The sequence below is a fragment of the Tursiops truncatus genome, chromosome 6 (assembly GCF_011762595.2).
Source record: "Tursiops truncatus isolate mTurTru1 chromosome 6, mTurTru1.mat.Y, whole genome shotgun sequence".
Classification (NCBI taxonomy): Eukaryota; Metazoa; Chordata; class Mammalia; order Artiodactyla; family Delphinidae; genus Tursiops; species Tursiops truncatus.
Window position 1 is genome coordinate 71,990,615 of NC_047039.1, and position 24,584 is coordinate 72,015,198.

The window sequence follows — 24,584 nt, forward strand, 5'->3', positions numbered from 1 at the left end:
GTTCGGTTGGCCAAAAACTTCTTTCAGGTTTTTCTGTAACATCCTACGGAAAAACCTGAACGAATTTTTTGGCCAACCCAATATTATCTCTTTTTGGAACTTTGATATATGTTAGACCTCGTTGTTTCAACCTCCATTATCTCTCATCACTCTTTCCTGTTTTCTCTCTTTTTGTCTCTCTGGACTGAATTTTCAGTCTTTGTATCTATCTTTGAGTTTACTAGTTTTCTTCCTCTTATGCCTTATCTGCTTAACCTATCTATTGAGTTTTAAATTCAAATTTTTTTGTCTCTGTCTCTCACTTATAGAGGTTATATTTGGTTCTTTTCAAACTGTTTGGTTACTTTTCTGTGTTCAAGATGCTCTCTTATTTCTTTAAAAATATTAAATATTTGTTATTTTTATATTCCATGTCAGATAATTTCAAGATCTGTAGTCTCTGTGGGTCTGATTCTGCTGTCTGTTATTTCTGCTGACTTTCACTCAGAGCACCTGATTTCCTTATGGTTTATGTTTTTAAACTGTGACCATTCTCCTTGAATGTGATCATAGTTTGAGATCTGGGTTAAGATTACCTTTCTCTAGAGAGGATTTGCATTTGCTTCTTCCAATTACCTATGGATACTACCTACCTGGAACTAGCTTAAATTGAGTTTGCCTTTTGAGGTGTTTTAGAACACATAGATAAAATGAATTCTGATTAAAAACTCGATGTAAGATCCAGTGTGTGGTTACAAATTCTCAGAGGAGGTTTGCTGTTGATATTTTAATCTATCCAAGGCTAAGACCAGGATGATTTTTTTCTGCCCTCTTCTCCTGGCAAGTTTATTTTTAATTCATCCTTACACTGAAACTGTAGTCCTTGGGTTCCCATTTCAGTCTTGTATTTTATCTGGCAACCCTAACTATAATAAGAATGCTCTGAATTTCTCCATTTCTCCTAATTAAGAATGCTCTGAATTTCTCCATTTCTCCTAATTAAGGGGGAAGAGAGAAGAATCATAACTGGGTTTCTCTCTGGCCCTAAACAAATATTTCTGCAGTGCTCTAGATTAAAGGTTCTTTCATCTATTTTACATTTTGCCACATCATGATGTCTTCTTTAATTAGCTTTGTTAATTGCTGTCCCCTTACCAGATTGCAAACTCCTTGAGAGCAAAGGTTGCCTTTCTTTTCTGCATCTACTCCTTACAATACAAAAAGCAGTGTATGGACTGCTTTCCATTAAGTATGTGTTTATTGCTCCTAAGTCATTTCACTGCCAAGTTCTCCTCCTTTTTCATCCACCCAGGTGCTCAAGCCAGAGTCAGGGAATCATCCTGCCTCCCTACCTCTCACATTTTATCATCTATTCTTCTATCTTTTTAATTTCTCTCAAATCTGATGCTTTTGGCCACACTGCACAGCAAGCAGGATCTTAATTCCCCCACCCGGGATCAAACTCATGCCCCCTGCAGTGGAAGTGCGGAGTCCTAACCACTGGACCACCAGAGAAGTCCCGAAATCTATTTTCCTTCATGACTGCAGCCACAGTCTTAGTTTATCTCTAATCATTTTCCCTCTAGTATATTCCTTAAAAGGGTGTTTCTCAAACATGTTACATGGAATCGTGGTTTTGCATGATTTAATAAAGGTAACCATGTTTACAGTAAAATAAGTTATTTTCTAATACAGCTTCTCATGGCTTCCTATTACTCTTAGATTAGAATGCAAAACTCTTACCTTGGCCTAGAAGACCATATTTGATCTGATCCTGCCCTTGAACCTGGCCTCATATCCTGACTCTCTCCCTTTCTCCTTATTCCCTTTAGCCCCACTGACCTTCTTGACGTTCCCTGAACAGATCAAGCTTTCTTAGCCTCTGTCTGGAACACTCTGCCCTCAGAACTTCACATGACTAACTCCTTGTTACCATTCCAATCTCTAGTCAAGTGTCAATTCTTGAAAGGCTCTCTCCCAACTAGCCCATCTAACACTTCCCTTCTCCACTCTAATCTCATCACTTCTAACCCTTTATCTGAATGTGTGTACTTATTTATGTCTTCCTTCTTCATTCAATGCCTATTTCTGGAGCATCTGCTATGTGCCAGGCAATACTGTTAGTATTAAGGTACAGAAAAATAAAACACACTGTCTTCATAGAGTCTGCATTTTAGACTTCCATGAATGTATGAACCAGCCATGTTCATACATTCATTGAAGATTGACATTTACATTCTAATAATCATCTGCTTTTTCTTTTATTGTCTGTTTTCCCCCTAAAATGTAAGCTCCAGAACGAATGAATAAGTGAATGAACATACAGCTGTAGTGAGCAATCCTCACAGGAACTCAGCTGTGTATATTCAGCCATCACTTCTACCGGCTAGTTGAGTTAGAGAAGGATGGAAATCCATAAGCAGCTTGCCTATTATGCTATTCCATTGCTGGAATCAGGAGACTTGGTAAAGACTAAAGTCGAACAGAGAACTGAGCCTTCTTTAGCCAACATTTGTAGCCAATGATTTAGCTTATTTATTCATGTCTCTTCTACTACTGTGTCCCTCCAGTGTGTTGTGCCCCACTGTCAGCTGCACTATTAGCATTACTGCCAATTCAAATATTTATTCATTGTCCTTGGACACTATTGAGGACAAAATGACTGAAAACCATCAACAGTCCCCCTAACCAAATACTTTGTATCCCAGCACCACTGAACCTTCCAGAAAAAATCTTCTGCTTTGGCAAAGCTGTCAGAGGGTCCATTTCATATTTGAGTGTTCCCTATTTGAAGCAATTTTAAGTGCAAAGCAGGTTTGGATTATGTACTTTCTAGTGCTAGGCTTATAATTAGTTGCATTCTTTGGGCCTATAAATCTCTTAACCCAGTTCATTTTCCTTGGGTAGATTGAAGAATTTCCATGACTCGCCTACAAATTTGTACAGCACTGTGCAGTAACTAAGTACACATTTACTCTGGGATAATATGCATTATTGACAATGTGCTTAATTATCTCCCTAAACAATTTAAGTACTGGCTGCTTGTAATGCTGTCTCTCTCCTCAAAGGGAGCAGTAGTGCATCTCAGCAGGGGGTGGACATTCTGCTGCTGCTCCAACAAGGCTGCAGGTGCTCATAAAGGGTGGTTTAAGAATGGCTGGCCCAAGTGACAGCCCTCCCTGACTTAGGGAGTCAGAGGCAGAGCCAAGAGCAACCCCATTTCCTAGTCGTCTGCCTCCTTTACAGAATCCTATCAGAAAAACAATTCGTATTAAAAGTGAATTTTTTAAAAGGAGTTTATACAAACATCTGCCACTGTTTTAACCACGCCCCATGGAAGAACGTCAGTCTTGTCCCAGTGATGTAGAATTAGGGAATGCTGAGAAACAAAATGGAAAGATGAGAAAACAGAAGTAGGCAGGAAAGGGCCAGAAAATGAAGGGCAGAACCAAAAGGCCGGCTCCCTTGGGGGAGATCCGTGGGAGGAGAGTGTTTCCGAACACGCGGCCCAAATGACCCCTAGAATTCGTAACCTGAGCACTTTCTTTCTTCCCTTAATAGCATTTTTGATTCTAATTAATTCCATAACACACATTTATTAGGAAAATGTGGAAACATACACAGACACATAAATGAGATAAATCACACATAACTACTATTAACATTTTAGCTTTTTCTTCTGATTTTTGATAAAGTTGTATCTATACAGATAGATAGATAGGTTACACATGTATCTAGATACAGATTATCATCCTTTCTTCCCTAGCCTATCTTGAAAATATTTTCATATCTTTAAACACTCCTGAGAAACAAAATTTTAATGGCTGTGTACTAGCCCATCTTGTACAAATGTACCAGATTTTTTTTACCCTATTCCCAACAGATGAACTTTTAGGCTGTCTTTTGCAGGGATGTAAGTATTGGTTATTTTCATCTAGAAAGTTTGTTCTGGGAATAAATTTATGTACTCAAGCTATAGTGGGTGGTGGAAAGGTGGAGAAAGTAGAATCTAGCCCTATCACTCAAACACGTTCATTCATGTCTATATTTTCAACTTCTCCTCCACCCCAAAAGTGCTGGGTGAACAAGCTGATTAGAATTATATAGTCTGTCTGTAAATAAGGGCCAGAAGCCAAGTGCAGGGAGTCCTTATCTATAAACATATGCATATGAGTGAACCCATCAGAGAGTCACTCCTTTCAATTATAACTTTAAGGAACCAAACGTAAGACATATTCTTGGAAGTTTAACATATGAAGTCATTAGCTCAGATGTGGCTTTTGGTTAGGTGTGGCCTGAGTCAGTGGTCTTCAAAGAGAAGGGTGCAAGACAATCCACTGGGCTGCAGAAAAATATAGAACTTGTATTCAAAATTATTTTTAGGTTATTCTCTTAAACGTTCTATTTTAGCATGCCTTTTTTTGCGGGGGGGGGTGCTGCGTTGGGTCTTCGTTGCTGTGCACGGGCTTTCTCTAGTTGGGGCGAGCGGGGGCTACTCTTTGTTGCAGTGGTCAGGCTTCTCATTGCGGTGGCTTCTCTTGTTGTGGAGCACAGGCTCTAGGTGCGTGGGCTTCAGTAGCTGTGGCACATGGGCTCAGTAGTTGTGGCTCGCGGGCTCTAGAGAGCAGGCTCAGTAGTTGTGGAGCAAGGGCTTAGTTGCTCCACGGCATGTGGGATCTTTCCAGAACAGGGCTCAAACCCATGTCCCCCGCATTGGCAGGTGGATTCTTAACCACTGCGCCACCAGGGAAATCCTAGCGTGCCTTTTTCATGTATGTAAAATATTCATGCAGCAATACATATAAATAATTTACACATGCACATATATGCATCGCAGGTACCTGCTCATTTTTTTTTAAACCATATTTCAAAAAACTATGGGGACTACTGCTTTTGATTGGCAGTATTATGGAGCTCGGAGAGTTACGGGGGCTAGAAACCTATAAAGTATGGCTGGAGCATCAGTTTGGTCTAATGCTTTGCCTGAGTGTGGGAGGCACTGGGAAGGCAAGTAAAGCCCCAAGTTTGGTCAAGCCTAGGGTATAGGTGATTGGACCTGTAAAGGTGACTGAGCCCAAAAGTCGAGATCACCTGAGAAAAGCAAGCCTCTAAGGTATGCTGAATTACAATGAGGTGGGTGCTGTTTTATGGCACAGATGTGGCCTAAGAGGCCAAGGTAGAAGGACCCTAATGAGTCTAGGACAGCTGAGAAGAGACTGAGGTAGGTGAGAGCTTAGGAACCTCCCAAGACTGCAAGTTTAACATGCCCGTTAGTCTAGCATTCTAGGCAGTAACCTAGTAGGTCTTTGCAGTAATGGGACATGCGACAGATAGGTTTCAATAGGCAGTAGTAGAGGGAAGCCTGGCTAGCACGGGGTATGGACAAAGTCATAGAAGCCTAAAAATGTATTTTGAGAGAAATAGCCCAAGGCAAGTTAGGAGCACCTTGACATTAACTTTTCCCCACGGTTTTACAGAGACGCAATTCTGCCTAAACAATATATCTAAACCCTGGCTAATTCTGGCATATCTAGATACTATACGATAAAAGGCTAGTCTTGAGACACCGAGTTTCTTCTGTCTCCCTCAAATGAAAAAGAAACATACAATAAGAAACAAAAATTTAGAGAAAGCAAATTAGAGTCGTTTTAGATGGTATGTATTTTTAATTACGCGACTCAAAGTTTATGTAAACCATAAAAATAAATTTTTTTCTCTGGACATTTTTAAATGTTCAGCTCCATCTCAAGTTTAAAATATCCCTTTTCCAATATAGTTTGTAAGTAAGACGTACAGAACTCCTAATGTGGTCCTAATCCACCCCTATTCGATGGTGAAGGCTACAGGTATTACTGAGAACAAAATAAAATGTCAGAGGACGTAAGTTGACCACTGAAGGTGACACTGACAGCAGGAGTCAATGTCTCCATGGGGACAGTGCATTTGTGGTGAGTTCCAGCCCTGCTGGTCTCCAAGGAAACAGTGGAAAGGTGACGCAGAGAATCACGTAGCTCTGTCCAGACAGAGTGGACGCTGTAGTCCTACTCACCCCACTCCATAAAAATGAGACAATAAAACAAATTTTCTCAAGAAATGAAGGCTGTATCCCCATCTTGGCAAGCCATCTGCTCGCACATTCTCCTTAGCTGGGATGTGAGCAGCTGAAAGCCAGTGGCTGCTTCTGAAGGCTTTTTTTCTAAAAGTGGAAGTCTCTCTCTGAATTCTGTCTGAACTTGCCCCATCCCTCCTCAAAATATGCTCTCTCAGCTCAAAGTTTGACAAGATCAAATAACCAGAGCTATTTAAATACCCTGTTTGGGGTAAAGCTTCCAAGACAGTTAACAATCCTAGCTTGTTTACACTCTTCAAACACCACCCCTTCACTCCTCACCGCAACACACACACACACGTATCAGAGGTCAGGAAAATTCACCTTCCTCCTTAAGCCCTCCTTACCAACCGAATGCCAACTTGACTTAGAGTCAATTTCTAGGTTTGGAATTGTTACCTTTCCTTAATCCCACAGCAGCTGCTTCTCAGTGGTCAAGCTAAATCCATTTAGCTTATGTTTGACTTGTGGATATTCTGCGGTAGAAAAATGTTTCTAAATAACTCTTAACGCTTTAGAACTGTTAATAATGAGAAAGACTAGTGGGCATTCATGGGCTGTTATAAGACAGAGTTCCCGTTCTATGCCTTATTCATTTATGCAAACTGTTGTAAAGGTACCAAGTTCACTGTGCAACTGGGCTGGAAAAGTCCCTGGACTGGAGATTACATTGGTGTGCACAGTTCTGAGGCTTGGTTCTGTTTCACATTTTCATCACTGACCTGCTTAAGGGAGCAGAGAGTAAACTCATTAAGTTCCTAGATGGGAGGGATGGTCAGAACATTAGAGAACAGGATTAGAATTTCCCTAGCCCTTGCCAAATTAGCAAAACTGTCAAATATGTTCATCAGGGACAGGCAGGGAACAGGAAAGCTGCCCAAATGCAAGCCGAGTAGTAGCAACTTATTTAGGAGCAGAACTGAAAAGACTACAGATGCAAGCACAGACTAGGAGCAGGAAGAAAACTTACCCAGTATAACCACTAGCGTTCATCGGGACCTTTGCACGCCCTTAAGATGGATTCAGATCCCCAGTCAATGGATTGTAGAAGCATAAAGCCCTCCCCCAAGAATTCTAAGAATTCCAGTGAGTTTTCCTTCTCATGGCACCTCTAAATTCAGATTCCTGATTCCATTTAGTTTCCCTGGTTTGTGATTCATTTCACTGTCCTGCTCTAGTCACCCTATAGCAAACCACGTTGACCCAGACATAAAAACCATTTCCCTCCCATGAGCAAACCACGGCCTCCTGCAGAACGGCCTGGCTATCTCCTTGGTTGTCTTGACTCTTGTTTAATCCTTCCGATTAAACTTCTATCCCAAGTAGCTCAGCAAGATATTTTCCTAAATACAGACAGTTCTCTCCTTTAGAGGAACTCTGGGACCAGCTATTAAGATAATAACATTTACACCTGCGTTATCTAACAGAAGCGAACAGGACAGACATGAGCCAACAGTGCTTGAGGCAAGGACCGGCACATATCTTCTGTAAAGTAAATAAATACTAGATAGTAAATACTTTCTAACTCTACTGCAACCACTCCGATGCTATAACATGAAAGCATTCGTACACAATATGCAAACAAAAGGGGCCTGACTGGATTTGGTCCCCGAGTGGGCCATAGTCTGCCAACTCCTCCAAGACTCAGCTTCAGAATCTTAGACTTTCGGGGAGCTTAGCAACCGTGTTATCCAACCTGCAGAAGTCAGCACCCAGAAAGTAGCGTGACGCTTACGCGAGTCCACAAGACAGGTAAGCCAGGGTTAAAACTTCAAATTAGAAACAGGTAGCCCAGTTCCCAGGCCAGCCTATATCATCACTAGGCTATTTCCAGAAGGTTCTAAGGATCCCTGCTTACATGGCAAAACATCTTCTAGAAATTCTCCACTATAACTTTGGCACATGCATTAGTCGTAGTATGCGCAGGACACAGTAGTATCGTCTTGCGGCACCTCGAGGAGGAGGACCCAAAATGAAAGTCTGACTAAAGATGCGGGTGAGGGGCTTCCCTGGTGGTGCAGTGGTTGAGAGTCCGCCTGCCGATGCAGGGGACACGGGTTCGTGCCCCGGTCCGGGAGGATCCCACATGTCGCGGCTGGGCCCACGCGTCTGGAGCCTGTGCTCCGCAATGGGAGAGGCCACAACAGTGAGAGGCCCGCGCACCACAAAAAACAAACAAACAAACAAAAAGATGTGGGTGAGGTTGACTCTACCACCAAGGGGCAGACTTCTTGAAAACCAGAGTAAAGCCTAGAATAGATTAGGAAGGAAAACAAGGCACAAAGTTCAAAGGACATAATTTTATTTAGTTTAAATAAAGTTAAAGGTGACATAAATCCTCATATACCCAGAGGAATGTTTCCAAAGGAGCAATTGTTTTCCGTCTCCTTTTAGAATGAAAAGAGCAGAACTGGAGTATAGGTTAGATCACAGAAATAACTTAATGGAGGTAACCCTGTTACTCACGAGAATTGCAGGCCAGAGGAAGTCACAGAATTGTCTTAATAATTGGATCTGGGAGTTGGCATCTTTCAGGGAGGGACAGGAGGGAGGGAAATAGACTGAGTCAGTGATTCTCAATGTCCTTTCTGTCTCATTAAATCCCCTGAAAGCTGTAGGAAAGAGCCCTTCTCTGAGCCAACAGGGACACATTGAATCATTGTATTTAATGAGAGCAGGACTGTTTCTTTAAGAGGGTGGTGAAGTGCAGAACACAAAGTGGATACTGTATTGGAAAAAAATAATTGTCCAGATTTCAAAGGAGCTTCCCAAACGACACTCCCTCACATTGGCAGGCATTTGGGCTAACTCATGAAAAACCCACCACGCGTGGTTGGAAGCTTGCAGCCCCTTCCAAATGTGTGTGTGGACGTGCTTGACGCCTTTACCTCGGTAGTGGCCAGGAGTTTCTTCCCGTAGGTCATTCTTGATCAGCAATTTGAAGACCCCGTAGCTTGGGCCTATTCCTCCTTGAAAGTCAGGGCCAAGTTTTTATGAGAACTCTTATTTTACTAGCTTTGAGAAAGATAAATCCTAGCGTACATCTCGTTACTAATTAAAAATGGTGCAATCTATTCAAATATCATTTCTTGACAGTATATTTCACGAAACTATCCCACAAGTATTTGTCTCAAGCCACAGCTTTTCCAAAGCTTGGTTTTTCAAATGATGAACTCGATGATGATTATTTTTATTATTATAATTCTTTTCCAGATGATCCAGGAACCTGCACATCATGCACTATGGGGTATTACATGTAAGTCTGGTGTTTTTGGTTTTTTTTCATGGCACTAACTCTTTCTGCAGTTTAAGCATTACTGACTTAATCCTAAATCCAGTGATTAAAGCAGAGAGACCCTGCAGCCTGAAGCAACTCTCCCCTGTCAGGCTATTAATGAACAATTCTTGCATTTAGCAATAAGAGTGCAGCTGTTTTCTTGCCTTGAAAGGAGGTCCTCTCCTTCTTGGTCCTGGAAGTCACCCAGCCTGACACTGGTGTCTAGGAATCTTGCCATGGGTTACCAAGATTCAGACCTTGCTGTTTATGGACAGATTTTAATAACATACCTGACCCCAAGCAAGCTGTTTCCAAATGTCTGCACGGAGACCTCATCCTTAAAGGGAGTCAGACAGTCCAGGATGAAGCCAGGTGTTTCGTTAGTTCTTTTTTTTATTATTATTTTTATTTATTTATTTATTTATTTTTGGCTGCGTTGGGTCTTCGTTGCTGCGCACGGGCTTTCTCTAGTTGCAGCGAGTGGGGGCTACTCTTCGATGCGGTGTGCGGGCTTCTCATAGCAGTGGCTTCTCTTGTTGCGGAGCATGGGCTCTAAGCTCTCGGGCTCAGTAGTTGTGGCACGCAGGCTCAGTAGTTGTGGTGCATGGTGTTAGTTGCTCCGCGGCATGTGGGATCTTCCCGGACCAGGGCTCAAACCCGTGTCCCCTGCATTGGCAGGGGGATTCTTAACCACTGCACCACCAGGGAAGTCCGTTTCGTTAGTTCTTAATCCTCCCATGAGTAATGAGAGACACGGACCACTAGGTTAAGTGAAATGCAGATAACCATCACCCCCAAAGTTCTCTGTTAAAAATCTACAAATCAAAGATGGTATGTCTCGGGCTTCCCTGGTGGCGCAGTGGTTGAGGGTCCACCTGCCGATGCGGGGGACGCGGATTCGTGCCCCAGGTCCGGGAAGATCCCACATGCCGCGGAGCAACTGGGCCCGTGAGCCACAACTACTGAACCTGCGCGTCCAGAGCCTGTGCTCCGCAACGAGAGGCCGCTACAGTGAGAGGCCCGCGCACCGCGATGAAGAATGGCCCCCGCTCGCCGCAACTAGAGAAAGCCCACGGGCAGAAACGAAGACCCAATGCAGCCAAAAATTAATTAATTATTTAATTAATTAATTTTTTTACAAAAAGACTATCTGTAACTTCAAAAGAAATGATGTGTAGATACATACAAGGAGATTAAATGATGGTGGTAAAGAGAAATATGTCAACACAGCTCATGGAAGAAACTCCATCTTCTCCCCCCAGGTTCAAACACCAGTGTTATAAAACCTGTCCTGAGAAGACCTACAGGGAAGAATCTGAATGCAAAGCATGTGATACCAACTGTGGCAACTGCGACCAGGATGAATGCTACTGGTGTGAAGAGGGCTTCTTCCTCTTGGGTAAGCTCAAAAACGGCATTGTACAGAGTGACAGCAAGGCTCCAGGGCTCCACCCAGAAATGGGAGAGCTCCTCTGATCAGTTTGAGTCCTCCTGTGCCTCCTGTCCAAGGAGGAATTTTAATTTTGTTTGAAAATAAACATTAACCAGGACTCCTTCTTTCTGCTTTTATTATTGAAGCATAGCTCCTATTTCAGTAATTAATCTCAAGTGTCTCTAAGCTGATGGAAAGGAGAGTGAATGGAGGGGAGGGAGAGGTGCTCAAGAGAAATGCTTTGGAGTTGAAGTCACCTGGAATATTTAGAACATAACTCTTTCCTTGACACTTCATCCGCGTTATATATTCCTTGCACTGTAAAAGTTAAATAAGATCTTTTGTCTTCGATTTTGATCAATTCATTGACTTTGATGGAAATGAGTAGTTAGGAAAGGTAAATACTGTGAGCCTTCCAGTTGAAGAGAATAGTCCAGGTTCTTGAATGTTTGTGGGAGAGAGAGTGGCGCAGACAGCCCACAGCGACCTTCAGAGATTCTGTACGTAGAGATCATTTTATTTGCAGTCTTTCAAGGCCTTGAGGACATGAAAACTTTTATTCTATGCTCCTAGCCCTTTGAGCTGATAGCCAACTTGAATTTTCAGTCCTCTTTCGGAGGACTTAAAGCGTTGGATTTATTAAGACACGATCCTTGGTTGAAATAAGCAGATGCCATCATGGTTTCTTTAAAAACTAAAACATGTTCCTCGGCCTCCCTTCGGCCTGTTTAGAACTCGGCCCTGCGTAGAGCACCAGGCTCGGCCAGCCAGGGTCGCGCTTCATGCCTCCGTTCTGTGTTCTCATGTAGGCGGCAGTTGCGTGAGGAACTGTGGCCCTGGCTTCTACGGTGACCCGGAGATGGGAGAATGTGAGCCCTGCCACGGAGCCTGCAAAACCTGCACCGGTGTTGGCCGCAACCAGTGTAGCAGCTGCAGAGAAGGGTTGCAGCTGCTGCATGGGACGTGTGTGCATCTGGCCCAGACACAGGTGGAAGGCAGATTCTGGAATGGTATGGACCTCCCAAGAGAGACTGCAGGTGTCTAGCTGACTCCTCTGCCACCCCCCCCCACCCCCAAACCCTTGCTTTCAGGATACCCAAGAGATGAAGGTTGCCAGTAAAAGAAAAGCCTGGAGTCCCAGAGCCCCTGTGATGCTCATTGCGGGAGAGGATAAGAGGCTATGGCTGGCATCTGGCGAGGAGGGAAAACCCAAAGGGCCACTGATGAGTGATCTGACCATTTGAGTTTCCACCTGGGTGGAGTAGACCGCAGAGCACGTAAAGAGCATCAGAGAGAGAAATGACTACCATTTTCTCAAAGATTTCAGAATAGCTTCTATCACATTCACTTATCTCTTTATTAGAAAAGAGATAAAAGAAAACTACCAGTGGGATAGCTTGTCCAGTTAGACAAGGAAGAATCACTCTAAATTATGGGAACTTCAGCTGAAATGACTGATCTTTCTGGCTGGATTATTAGACCTTGCCATCATTCAAGCTTACCTTTTAAAAGTTGCCCCTCTAGTTGCAGATGGGGAAAGCGGGGGGCTTGAGAAGGAGCGGGAGGGAGGAAAAGTGTGGGAGCTGGGAATCTAACAGTAAAGGCCTGTGTGTATTCGTTCCCACCTGAGTCTTCAGAATTGGCCTCCAGACCCTGAAGCCTTGGTCGCAGGCTTCCTGGCAAGGTATGACAACCTTGCAGTGACCTCTCCGTGCCTGAGGTGGTTAAAAAACAAAATCCTCCTCCTGCTGGAAAAATCTGACTCACATTCTATGCAGAGACGTTCATGAAAACAAGAGATGCTCTCTGTTTTGATCTCGAGGCGAGGATTTGTTTAAAAAGGTCATTCCAGTGCAGAAGCAACAGCAGCTGAAAGCAGGTCTGCTTGGGATGATTCTTCTAAGAGCTGGAGGGAAGGATAGATCTGGGGCAAGAGAGAAAAGCCTCTTGCTGGGTTTCAGAGGAAGGATATCCACAGCTGCTGTCTACTTCGACAGTGTCGCATACGTGACTTAAAGGAAGAGCGGCTCGGAGACCATCACAAACCCAGCAGCCAAAGGCCACGGAGAGCACTGGCCGATTTCAGAGACACAGCTAGGAGGAAAATCATTCACTCCAGACCGGGATATCTTCCGTGAATTAAAGCTGAACCGAAAGGCTGAAAACGAGTTTGTCTGGCATTCAGGCATTTAAGAGGCAGTGCAAGCCAAGAGAAAAACAGTCTGGTGGTGTGTTTCTAGCTCAGAACATCTGTATTTTATCTGGTGTCCAGATGATGAAAAGGTTCGGGGAGCCAAGAGTCAGAGCAGATTGATTCCCCAAATGATTACACGTCCCTTTCAACTGGACTACGCACTTCGCAAGCAGAAATCAGGCCTTGATTGCCCGCCCCCCTCTGTCGAAGCATCCCACCTACCCCTCTGCGTGTTCTACCACCAAAACGTACTGTGTCTGAAGAGAGGGAGGAATGAGTCCACTTGGGGATTTCGTACTAAGGGATTCAGGAAGCAGATGAGAATGTTTCTCACGGCTGGACGAAAGCAACAAACTCAATGACATGGCTGCACTCTCCCACATCTGTGATCTGGGAAATAAGACATGCAGACTATGAACAACGAGAAAAACTTAGCTGAGCAAGGTAAGACCGGAGCTCAGCTTCCCCAGCATAGCTTAGGTACCACCGAAATGGACAGTAAATGAGAAATGTACTCCACAAGGCCCTGAGAGTATTTGAGCCAATGCCTACATTTTTCTCCTGACTTCGTTTCCTTAAAAAACAGGGTTGAGGTTGTAATAGGAGAGCAGAGGGTTCCAGAGAACAAGCACTAATTAACCGCACCTCTACGATGATGGAAAGCAGATTGCAGTCATCCTGGGTCAACTCAGAGGGAGCCCAGACAAATCAGAGTGTTTATGAGAGAACGGCGCTACCTAGGTGGTACCAGCGAAGTGTTGTGTTGTTTTTGTTGTTTTAAACACAGATTCAGATCCAGGTAGGGCAGAGCAGATGGGACAAACTTTAGCCCATTTCTTCACCCACACGACTGCCAGTGGAAACAATAAGCTCATGCTTGCATCTGAAGACTGACCACGCCCACTGTCTATGTCAGCATGTGTCGGGGAAATGCCCTTGAAATAAAAATCCAACTAGAGTCCACTGAACTCCTCTCTTAATAAGGTGGCTACTCATGGTGAGAGTGGTGAGGTTGACGGGTCATCACCCTTTGTCAATTACCAGCTGAGCCTGGGAATGCCTCCTATCCTGGTCCAAGGATGGAGATTCTCCTACGCCTCATACCACAGCTGACAAATCCTCCAGCCAAGACCAAGTAATCTCCAGAGATTCTTCCTGCCACCTAAAAGTCACTGCACAGAAGTATAGATCGGGCTTCCCTGGTGGCGCAGTGGTTGAGAGTGTGCCTACCGATGCAGGGGACACGGGTTCGTGTCCCGGTCCGGGAGGATCCGACATGCCGCGGAGCGGCCGGGCCCGTGAGCCATGGCCGCTGAGCCTGCGCGTCCGGAGCCTGTGCTCCGCAACGGGAGAGGCTATAACAGTGAGAGGCCCGCGTACCGCAAAAAAAAAAAAAAAAAAAAAAAAGTATAGATCATCCCCAGATTCCCTGTCCCGGTCACTAACTAATATATTGTGAAGAGTACTTAAGCCAATGTCCCTGCGTGGCAATAAGAGAACCAATGTTAAACAGGCTGCTGCCAATGGCATCAGCAGTGACTCAGGCAACACGCAGAGCCACCGTTGGTGAAAATGTTCAGGGGTGGCAGGCCACGGGCTTTGAAAGAAGATGGTGGCTTCAGCTGGTTTCCTGAAACCATTGTTGGGAATGGAAACAGTGTACCCTATTACTGTTAAATCATTTGGGTTTTCTTAAGTGGTTTGCTCCCTGGTAGTGCTGGAAAGTCTTGGGAATAATTCCTGCACATTTCCCCTACCCACCTATTTCCCTCATTAAAACCGTGTTTGTAGCAGGCTCTAATTACATATTCTGATGGGTAGTCTAATCTACAAAGCACAGACATGGTAAATTAACTTTTTATCTTTGACCACATCCTAACAATTTATCACTAGCCTGTCTTTCGATCTTAATTCCTATGCTCTGAGAAAGACTGAAATCCCAGAGTCAGTTACAAACACTGGAAGCCACTCAGCGTGAAAAAAAATTCTCAATAGTGGGGAGATATGTGGCTTCATAGTAACTGAACTTTAGAGAATTTTAAAGAAACCATGAGAATCTGGTTTTTTTAGAAGGACTTTGTAGATGTGTACAGTTGCCTCACTTAACTTACAAATGAGAACATGATTTTTACTTAATTAACCAATCACAACTCAGAGTGCAGAAAATACATGTTTCTGGGTAGCTAAGTAAACTTTTGTCCTAGTGGTATGAAGGAGCCACATGTATCTCCTTACACTGAGTATTAAACATCCAGGAATTTTATGAGTGGACCATTAAACCATTGCAACTTAAAATCAGCTATGGTGGGAATATTTACACCACAGCAATTGGTAAACAGGATGACTCAAGTTTTTGTTATTGTTTCGTGTTCCAAAGAGCCATGTTACCAGTACATCACTGCTTTGACCTCTACCAAACTATTTTAAATCAAAGTGAATTACTAAAACATCTCTCTAGTGACCGTAGGCTTTAGCATTCGGCATACCTGAATTCAAATCCTGGCTCTGTTCTTTACTATCTCCATAACCTGGAGCAAGATATTCATCTTCTCTGAGCCTCAGTTTCCTCACCTATAAAATGAGAACATGAAACTGCCTCATACAAGGTCCTTTGGGGAATTGAATGAAAGAATATATATAAAGCCTGCAGCACATATGATGCAATAAAAGTTAATCTATTCTCTAACCCTTTAACCTAATCCAGTTTTAACCCATGAAACACTAGTTCACTTTCAAAACTGCCTCCTTGAGCTCATGAAAGAAAGCAATTTGGGGGCCTAAGGAATAATACAGGTCTGGGAAAAATAGTCCCAGAAAGCAGGGCAAATGATGGTCAGTTGGGATGCCTAATAGCCAAGTTGAGTCCTGACTTAACCAAGAATGTGTACAAAGATGATAACAGCAGTTTTACTTATGATAACAAAAAGAAGGAGAGAGCAATCTAAAAATGTAACGAGAAAAAAATGAAGGAAATTATGGTTCATGCAAATACACAAACCATTAAAAATGTTTACAAAGAATCTTCATGGCAAGAGAAAATGCCTATAAGATGTACAATATTAAATGAAAAATGTAGGGTTGGTATTATATATGCAGAAGATGTAAATGATTACATATATATGCACATATGTAATGATACACATTCACTATAAAGATGGGAAATCTATATGCCAAAGTATACACAGTAAACATTTCTGGGTGGTAAGATCATGGGCAAACTTTATGTTCTTCTTTATCTTGTTTGCATTAAAAAAATAAAACACTTTATTTTTTTTAATAAAAAAAGAACCTGTGCCCACTGCAAGCCCATCTTTGGTGAAGAGCCCGCTGCAGGAGCGACGAAGGTGGAAGTTTCAAATCAAAAGAGGTAACAGGGAAATAGGGAGGAGAAGACAATCAAATATGAGGAGAGTCTCTGTGTTGTAGAAACCAACCCGAGAAGCCGGGCAGTGAGGAACAAGCAGGCATGCAGAAGTCGTGAGAGAAACAGAGAGAGGAGGAAAACACAACACAAAATATAAGTGGGCGCCCAAAGGGAAAGACTGGGAGGAATTTCATCAGTGGAGACTTCTAGAACATACAAGGACATTCCTGAGGTGCTAAGTGCTTATGCTTGGGAGAGGCTATCAAGAAAATCCTCTGTCCTTGCAAATCTTTAAGAAAAGCACCATTTGCCTTCCCAGTCACTGCAGCCTTGTTTGAAATAGCAAAGATTGGAAAAAACTAAATGGCTACCAATAAGAGTAGAAAAATGAAGCATGACACATCCACACGATGGAATACTATGGAGCCATCAAAAAGGATGAGGAGGTTCTTTATGTACTGATAAAGAATGGTCTCCAGAACACTGAGTTACAAAAAAAAAAAAAAAAGGCAACATGATAAACATTGTGAACAGATAAAGTTTGTATAAAAAGGTTGGAGGGGGATGGGGAGAGAGGGGAGAGACTTCACGGTATGTGCCTTTTCTGCATTTTCAACCATGTGAGTATTGCTTTATTTGATTTTAAAAATTTTAAATAAGAACCCCTGTTTTATAGGATTGAGTTATAGTCATTTTTGAAGGATGGACACTACATTTTCTTGGTCAAGGTGATCTTTTTTGTTTTTTGAGTTGGGGAGGTCTTGTTCAGTCTAGAATTTCTGGAGTAGCAAAAAGAGAAACTATGATCAAGGTCAAATTTTACTTGTTGACATTAAGTCTCTAATCTTTCATGATAGTAGAGCTCTGGCTGGAGATGACTTTATCCATTTGCTGACGCCTGATTGCTAACTGTGTGTGCAGAGTACCCTCTAGTGGAGGAATGAGGACATTACAGAATTTTATACCGAGTATATTGGAGTAAAATATCCAACTGCCAGAATGTGAGATACGTATGTGTAATTACAAATGCATGTATATGTGTAAATATATACATTATATATTTTTAAATATGATAAAATTAATGAAGACTTTTATCTTTTTAAATATAACATTTTAGCATAAAAATGATAAAAGTCAAAACAAAATCAACCCATGGCCTTGATATATAATAACGATTTTCCAGGCGCTCAAGAGCTAATGAATATTATTTTGTTATTATTCTTTGAATAACTGCTCTCAGAAAGTAAGCATCTTTTTCCCCCCAGCTTCAATGAGATATAACTGACACACAATGTTGTGTAGGTTTACCGTGTGTAACACGATGATTTGATATATGTGTACGCTGCAAAGTGATTACCCCAATAAGGTCAGTGAACACATTCATCATCATCACTTTCGTGAAAATCTTGGGACTAGCATTGCTCTGCACTGGCTAACTGAACTCTTAACAAATCCCCCAGGGAGAGTACATCAGTCAGTGGTCTACTGGAAAACCAGTACAAAATTTTCTCTCCAAACTAGGAAACAGCTTCCACGCAGAACGGCAGGACCAACAGTCATTTATATCCATGTATCCATAGCTATCTACCTTCCTACCTACCTACCTAGTTTTCTCTGTAGCAAGGCTCAGCAGTTTATTAACCATGAGTGCCATCAGAGAAACCAAGCAATGCCTCCTGGTGCCACTCCAAGTATGGAACGAAAGAGAACGGGAAATAAAACAGAAGCCTGAGAATGGGGGTGGAATGGTAACAGATGAGGAAATCGGGAGAGAGGAGAAAGGAAGGAGGAGGATCCACCGTTTACTGAGCCACTCCACGCATGCTTTACAATGTTAACTCACTCTGGCTTCACAGGAGTCCTGTAAGGGAAGAATCATTTGCTCTCATTTTAGAGACGTGGAAATTAGAACTCTGAGAGTTTAATTACTGTATCCATGGTTACCCTACCGGAAGCAGCACAGCTGGGATATGAAGGCAGGTGTGACTAGAGACTGACTCTTGGGAGGAGAAGGAAGGAAATGAAAGGCAAGAGAATAGGAAGGAAGGAAGAAAGGAAAGAAGGGAGGGAGGGAGGGGAGGGAGGAAGGAAGGAAGGGAAGGAGGGAGGGAGGGAGGAAGGAAGGAAGGAGGGGAGGGAGGGAGGGAGGGAGGAAGGAGGGAGGGAGGGAGGGAGGAAGGAAGGAAGGGAGGAAGGGAGGAAGGAGGGAGGGAGGGGAGGAAGGAGGGAAGGAGGGGAGGAAGGAGGAAGGAAGGAAGGATGGAGGGAGGGAGGGAGGGAGGAAGGAACGAAGTAGGGAGGGAGGGAGGGGGAGGGAGGGAGGGAAGAAGGAAGGAAGAATGGAGGGAGGGAGGAAGGAAGGAAGTAGGGAGGGAGGGAGGGAGGGAGGGAGGAAGGATGGAGGGAGGGAGGGAGGGAGGGGAGGGAGGGAGGGAGGAAGGATGGAGGGAGGGAGGGAGGGAGGGAGGGAGGAAGGGGAGGGAGGGAGGGAGGGAGGGAGGAAGGAAGGAAGGAAGGACGGAGGGAGGGAGGGAGGGAGGGAAGGGGAATGGTAAGATGCCAACAATAACAACTAACTGAACTTCAGGGTCATTCATATGACACGTTCTAAGCTAGAACTTCTTTTTCTAATTTTCCCCCGTGTGAGTCATGCTGATTCCTAGGCAATTACTGAAATTTAGTCAAGATCTCTATGTATATTGATTGGGTGATATTATTGAGGCTGTTATGTATGTCTGCCCAGTGGAGTTGCTGCCTTCCTGGAAAAGCCTGCCCAGCAAATGGTCGTGCCGGAAGAGAGGGGAAACAGCTCGCATGTTTCCCAGCTTAATGGCATATTAACCTGGAATGGCCTGCCCACCACCTGACCAGCCAGAAAGCTCTCGGGTGCCTCTGCTATATTGATGTTTAACATTGGGCACAAATTTAAGAGGAGATCAATTTAGGCTGCATCCCACAGTGGCTACTCTGAAGAACACAGAGACCCAAACATTGACCAACTGTGAAATCTGGTTCCAAAGAACAACATCAAAAAAGCACAGTGAATTCTCAGTTATCATCTTGGAGTGAAGAGAAGTGGTCATCTAAGAATGCTGGGGAAATAAGTGATTACTTTTGACGCAAAAACTCCTGCATGCGTACACACAACCACACATTCCCTTACCCCACACATTTTTTAAATATGAAAGAAGTAAAATTTGTTAATTCAAATATCCCCTTAGTATTTAAGGCTATCCTGTCTTAATAGGATAGTCTGCAAAGAAAGTCTTGATAATCAATTGTCAATGACAGAGTAAGAAAAAAATAAAATAAATGAAGTCCACATGGTAGGCAGTGGGTGGTGCAAAGATTTAGCCAATGTCAACCTGAAGGGATTCTATTTGGGGTGAAAAGGGAAATGAGATTACCTATGAGATCTTTTCCAACACTGCGGGGCTCTGAGCCTGTTCAAAAGAGACAGACTTCTTGTTTCTTTCCCTACACAGACCTCTTGGGAAGATACCAGCCTTGCCATTCTTCTTGCAAAACCTGCCATGGATCTGCAACCCTGTGCACTTCGTGTCCAAAAGGTGAGTGTTGCGTGCGACAGAAGGAAGCAGTAGCAAAGCCAATTTGCTGTAACTCATGTACATCAGCATCTCTGTGTAAGGGGTTTGCAGGACTTGAACTAGTCCCATCACATGTTGCTATCACAGTAGCTACGCTGGAGAAACACAGGGACCTAAACACTGACCTATAATAAAAACTGGCTTTCAAGGGACCAGAACAAAAAAGAAAAGAAATGTTTCTTTTCCAAAAGCACGATGAAGTTAGTGATTGATTTGGCCACAGAGTTTGTTAGGGTCTCTGGGTGTCTGACCTTTCTAGAGGTTCCACTGTTCTTTTAAAGTGCATTAGCTGAAACAAGAGAATTAAGGTGGAGAATCTAGGTGGGGATAGAGAGTCTACCTGCTATTTTTCTTCATTTTTGGTACTGAATTTAGGGGAGGAAAAAGAAAAGCACAACATAACAGCTCAACAAATTAATTGCTTCATCATCTATAAAAACACATCAGAAATAAGTTCCCTGAATTAGGGGGACAGTTTATTAACATGGTACGTTAGGAATTCAGAATTTAAGAATCACTATTAAAGTGATCATTATGTTGAAATGTGCAATGTTAATAGTGAGATGAGACACAAAAACAACAGAACTTAAAATGACAGGTATGCCATGATCCTACTCCTACAGTATATAGAAGTCAACACACAAAAATTGATGGAGTTTTCTTGGAATTTTGGAGTTCAGGGTGATTTTTAAATTGCTTTCTTTAAAAATAATGTTACCTTATTTTTTTTCCATTAAAACTAAGTAGATGGACTGTCCATTAAAGGTGGAGTTGGGTGGAAGGGTTGCTACTATGTTGGTGTCCTAACAGGATAGGCTTTGGGAAGCAGAACAGACTCCATCAAGATGTGCGTGTATAACTGCCTCACACCAGGAAGGTCTTAATAGACAAAGTGCTTAAGACAAAGGTCTCAATAGATGGACCACCTGGGCAATGGGAAGCCCCATGGTGACCCGTAGCAGTATCAATAGGAAAGTCAAAGAAACAAGCCTGTGGTCAATTTCCTTTCTAGAGCTTTAACTCATCTTGGAGGACTTAGCGTCACTAATAGATGTTTTGGTAATCCTGATGTAAGTGTTCCCGATACTCAGGGCTTTGGAGCAGTTAAAAAAGCTGTCAGGGGCTCCCCTGGTGGCTCAGTGGTTGAGAGTCCGCCTGCCGATGCAGGGGACATGGGTTCGTGCCCCGGTCCGGGAGGATCCCACATGCCGCGGAGCGGCTGGGCCCGTGAGCCATGGCCGCTGAGCCTGCGCGTCCGGAGCCTGTGCTCCGCAACAGGAGAGGCCACAATAGTGAGAGGCCCGGGTGCCGCAAAAAAAAAAAAAAAAAAAGCTGTCAGGAACATCAGTTCTCTGCGTGGATGCGTGTGCTGTTAGATTAGACACACGATGACCGTCTGACCTGCCTTCTTCCCTGGGTTTCTAGGCACATATCTGTTGGCTCAGACCTGCGTCCCATCCTGTCCCCAAGGCATGTGGCCCTCAGCGAGAAGCAGCAGCTGTGAGAACTGTACAGAGGACTGTGCCTCTTGCTCTGGAGCCAATCTTTGCAAAGAGTGCCAAACGCAGCCAGACCACCCCCTCCTCCTCCATCAAGGCAGGTGCTTAACCAGGTGCCCTGAGTAAGTTTTCCTCTTCCTTTCACTTGCTACTTGTGTTCGTTCCCCTGCAGTACTTTGGGGGCAATTCCTTCCCATTCACCAAGGACCTCTTCTCTTCCTTGGTTAGAACACCTATATCCGCCTCCCTTCTCAACTGTCTGACATCACTGTCAGCCACAGCAGCCAAAGCTTCCATAAGGCCAGATGCACGCTTCTCCCTTGTGACCATGAGATGTATATATTTTTACCTTTATGAAAATATGTTTATTTTTTACCTTGTAATTGTGATCAAACAGTTGTCAGGGGGTTTTTTTTTCCATCACAAAAGTGAGGCTGTGATAGGCTGTGGAACATACGGACCTCTTCTTCATGTCGAAAGTGAGGTATGAATCACAGGTAATAAATAAAGAGTAATACCTGCCTAGTTATTGATTGGTTCCTCATGGCTTCCTTGGTCCCCTGGTTTACAATTCCTTTACTCTTCCTATCAATGGTCCTGCCTCCAGGATTTACCTAAATGGGAAGTGGGAATAGCAAATGGAAAAGTTCATCAGGAAAATTTCAGTGACAAGCAGCAGAAATGTCAAAGAGCAGGACAGAAAATGTGGGGTGTATGAATGCATACAATAAAAAGTTTGGAAATCTCGTATTGGTCATTTCAGTGGCCAACGCTTCATTAGAAACCCACAATCTTTCCATTTTCCTCTTGTACCTTCCTCAGCTTGTCCTCCCCCGAGCCCACGTTGTCTGTCCATCCCCAAGTGCACCACCCCATACTGCAACAACCTGAGACAGAAAAGGGTGCCTTTCTCCTTGTTTATCTCTTTTTAAGAAGAAAGAAAACTCCCTCAGACTTCCCTTCACATCTCATCAGCCAGAATGCATCACTAACATCTTCCTAAACTGATCGCTGGCAAGGAGAATGGAAATGTAAGGATTGATGTAGGTTGAACAAGATTTGCCCCTGAACACCCACAAAAATCACAACACCGACAGCCAGGAAGAGTGGAGAGAGGGAGGCAAGAAATGAGTTTGGGGAAGCAGCCTACAACATCTGAAGGAACTAGAAATTTTATTTGCCCACTGCTTAAAAGAACATGATAAAAACAACACCTATTTTCTAGTGACCTGTTGGTATCTGTTACTGAGATTGATCCTGTTGGGTACAAATATAAGTCATGGTGCTGACACTCAAAAAGCATTCAATCTGGGCTTCCCTGGTGGCGCAGTGGTTGAGAATCCGCCTGCCGATGTAGGAGACACGGGTTCGAGCCCTGGTCTGGGAAGATCCCACCTGCCGCGGAGCAACTGGGCCCGTGAGCCACAACTACTGAGCCTGCGCGTCTGGAGCCTGTGCTCCGCAACAAGAGAGGCCGCGATAGTGAGAGGCCCGTGCACCGCGATGAAGAGTGGCCCCCGCTTGCCACAACTAGAGAAAGCCCTGGCACAGAAACGGAGACCCAACACAGCCATAAATAAATAAATAAATAAATTTTTAAAAAAAATCGTCCAATCTAGTGTAGAAGCCAAATGTATCCAATTCAATTCTACAGATACATGTTTAGTACCTACTGGGTGTAAGAATTGATATTGGAAGCTAAGATCAAGTGAAGGAAGTCTGAGCTTACAACAGGCTTACAATCCAGTCGGGAAGGTTACATCAATCAATGTCATACTTCTCAGGTCCTTAATACACAAAGGGCTAAAAGTTTCCAAGGAAGAAGAAAACATTTAAAAACAGCTACTTACTGAGAGCTTGCAATATCTAGGCACTGCACTAAGGGTTTCAAAGGCACCATCCTATTCATCCTAACAAGAATCTTCTTATCCAGATACAGTTGACCCTTGAACAACACAGGTTTGAACTGTGAGGTTCCACTTACACGCAGATGTTTTTTTTCAGTAAATACGGTACTATAGAATCCATGGTTGATTGAATCCACAGATGCAGAACCATGGATATAAAGGACCAGCTATGGGAATTGAGCAACCATGGATTTTGGTATTCATGTCTGGTCCTGGAACCAATCTCCTGCAGGTACTGAGGGACACTATATCATTATTTCCCCCCATTGTATGGGTGAGGAAAGGGGTAGCATGCCCAACATCACACTGCTAACACATGGCATGGTCAGGATTCCAACCCAAGTCTCTGTAGTTCATGTGCTTAACCATTGCACTATGCCACATTTTCATCCAACTGGGGTTTCTTTTTTCTTTCTTTATAACAGCTTTATTGACATATAATTCACATACCACACCATTCACCCACATAAAGTGTACAATGGTTTTTAGTATAGTCAGAGTTGTGCAACCATCACAATTGATTTTAAAATACTTCCATCACCCCCCAAAGAAAACTCTATACCCTTTTCGCAGTTACTCTCAATTTCCCACCGTCCTAAGCAACCACTAATTTACTTTCTGTCTCTATAGATTTGCCTATTCTTGAACATTTTATATAAATACTACAGAATGTGACCTTTTGTGACTGACTTCTTTTATTCTGCATAATATTTTCAAGGTTCCTCCCCAGTTGGGTATTTGAGAAGAGGCTTAATGGTGAAAGGGTCAGGGTAAGAGAACCCAGCACAGCAGGGAAAAAGGAGTATGAGGGGAGACTGAGCCAGGGAACACCCAGCTCTCCTTCCCCAGCCACCATGCTTCCGCCTCAGCAAAGTTAGCAAAGATATTCTACAACAAAGGTGAAGGTCAGAAATCTACTTACCAAAGTCAATCATTGCTTCCTTGTTAACCTTTGTCACGGTGGGACTGAACTGGTTGTCATTAGCATCACCTTACTTATCTAATCATTACCACCACCTTCCTACTATCTCTTGGATTCTTCAAATGTTCCAGGAATTGAAAATGCATTAAAGTGAGGCAGAAAGAGATGCATTTTGCTTTCATCCAATTAGTTGACCATTGCACACTTTTTTTCTCCAAATCTGGGTTGAGCCACTCAGATTTGGAGGAATAAAAAGAAGTAATGGGACCCTATGCAGATACATGGCAGCCAAG

At 43.4% G+C, this 24,584-nt stretch overlaps 1 protein-coding gene across 1 annotated transcript in view; it reads left to right on the forward strand.

Moving 5' to 3' along the window:
- Nucleotides 1-24,584, forward strand: part of PCSK5 (proprotein convertase subtilisin/kexin type 5) — a 445,837-nt gene that overhangs the window by 390,116 nt on the left and 31,137 nt on the right. Inside the window, 6 exon segments of the mRNA XM_033858183.2 lie at nt 9,302-9,344; nt 10,628-10,764; nt 11,607-11,807; nt 16,278-16,358; nt 19,841-19,924; nt 21,389-21,584. Of these exon segments, the coding sequence (XP_033714074.1) occupies nt 9,302-9,344; nt 10,628-10,764; nt 11,607-11,807; nt 16,278-16,358; nt 19,841-19,924; nt 21,389-21,584 (742 nt within the window).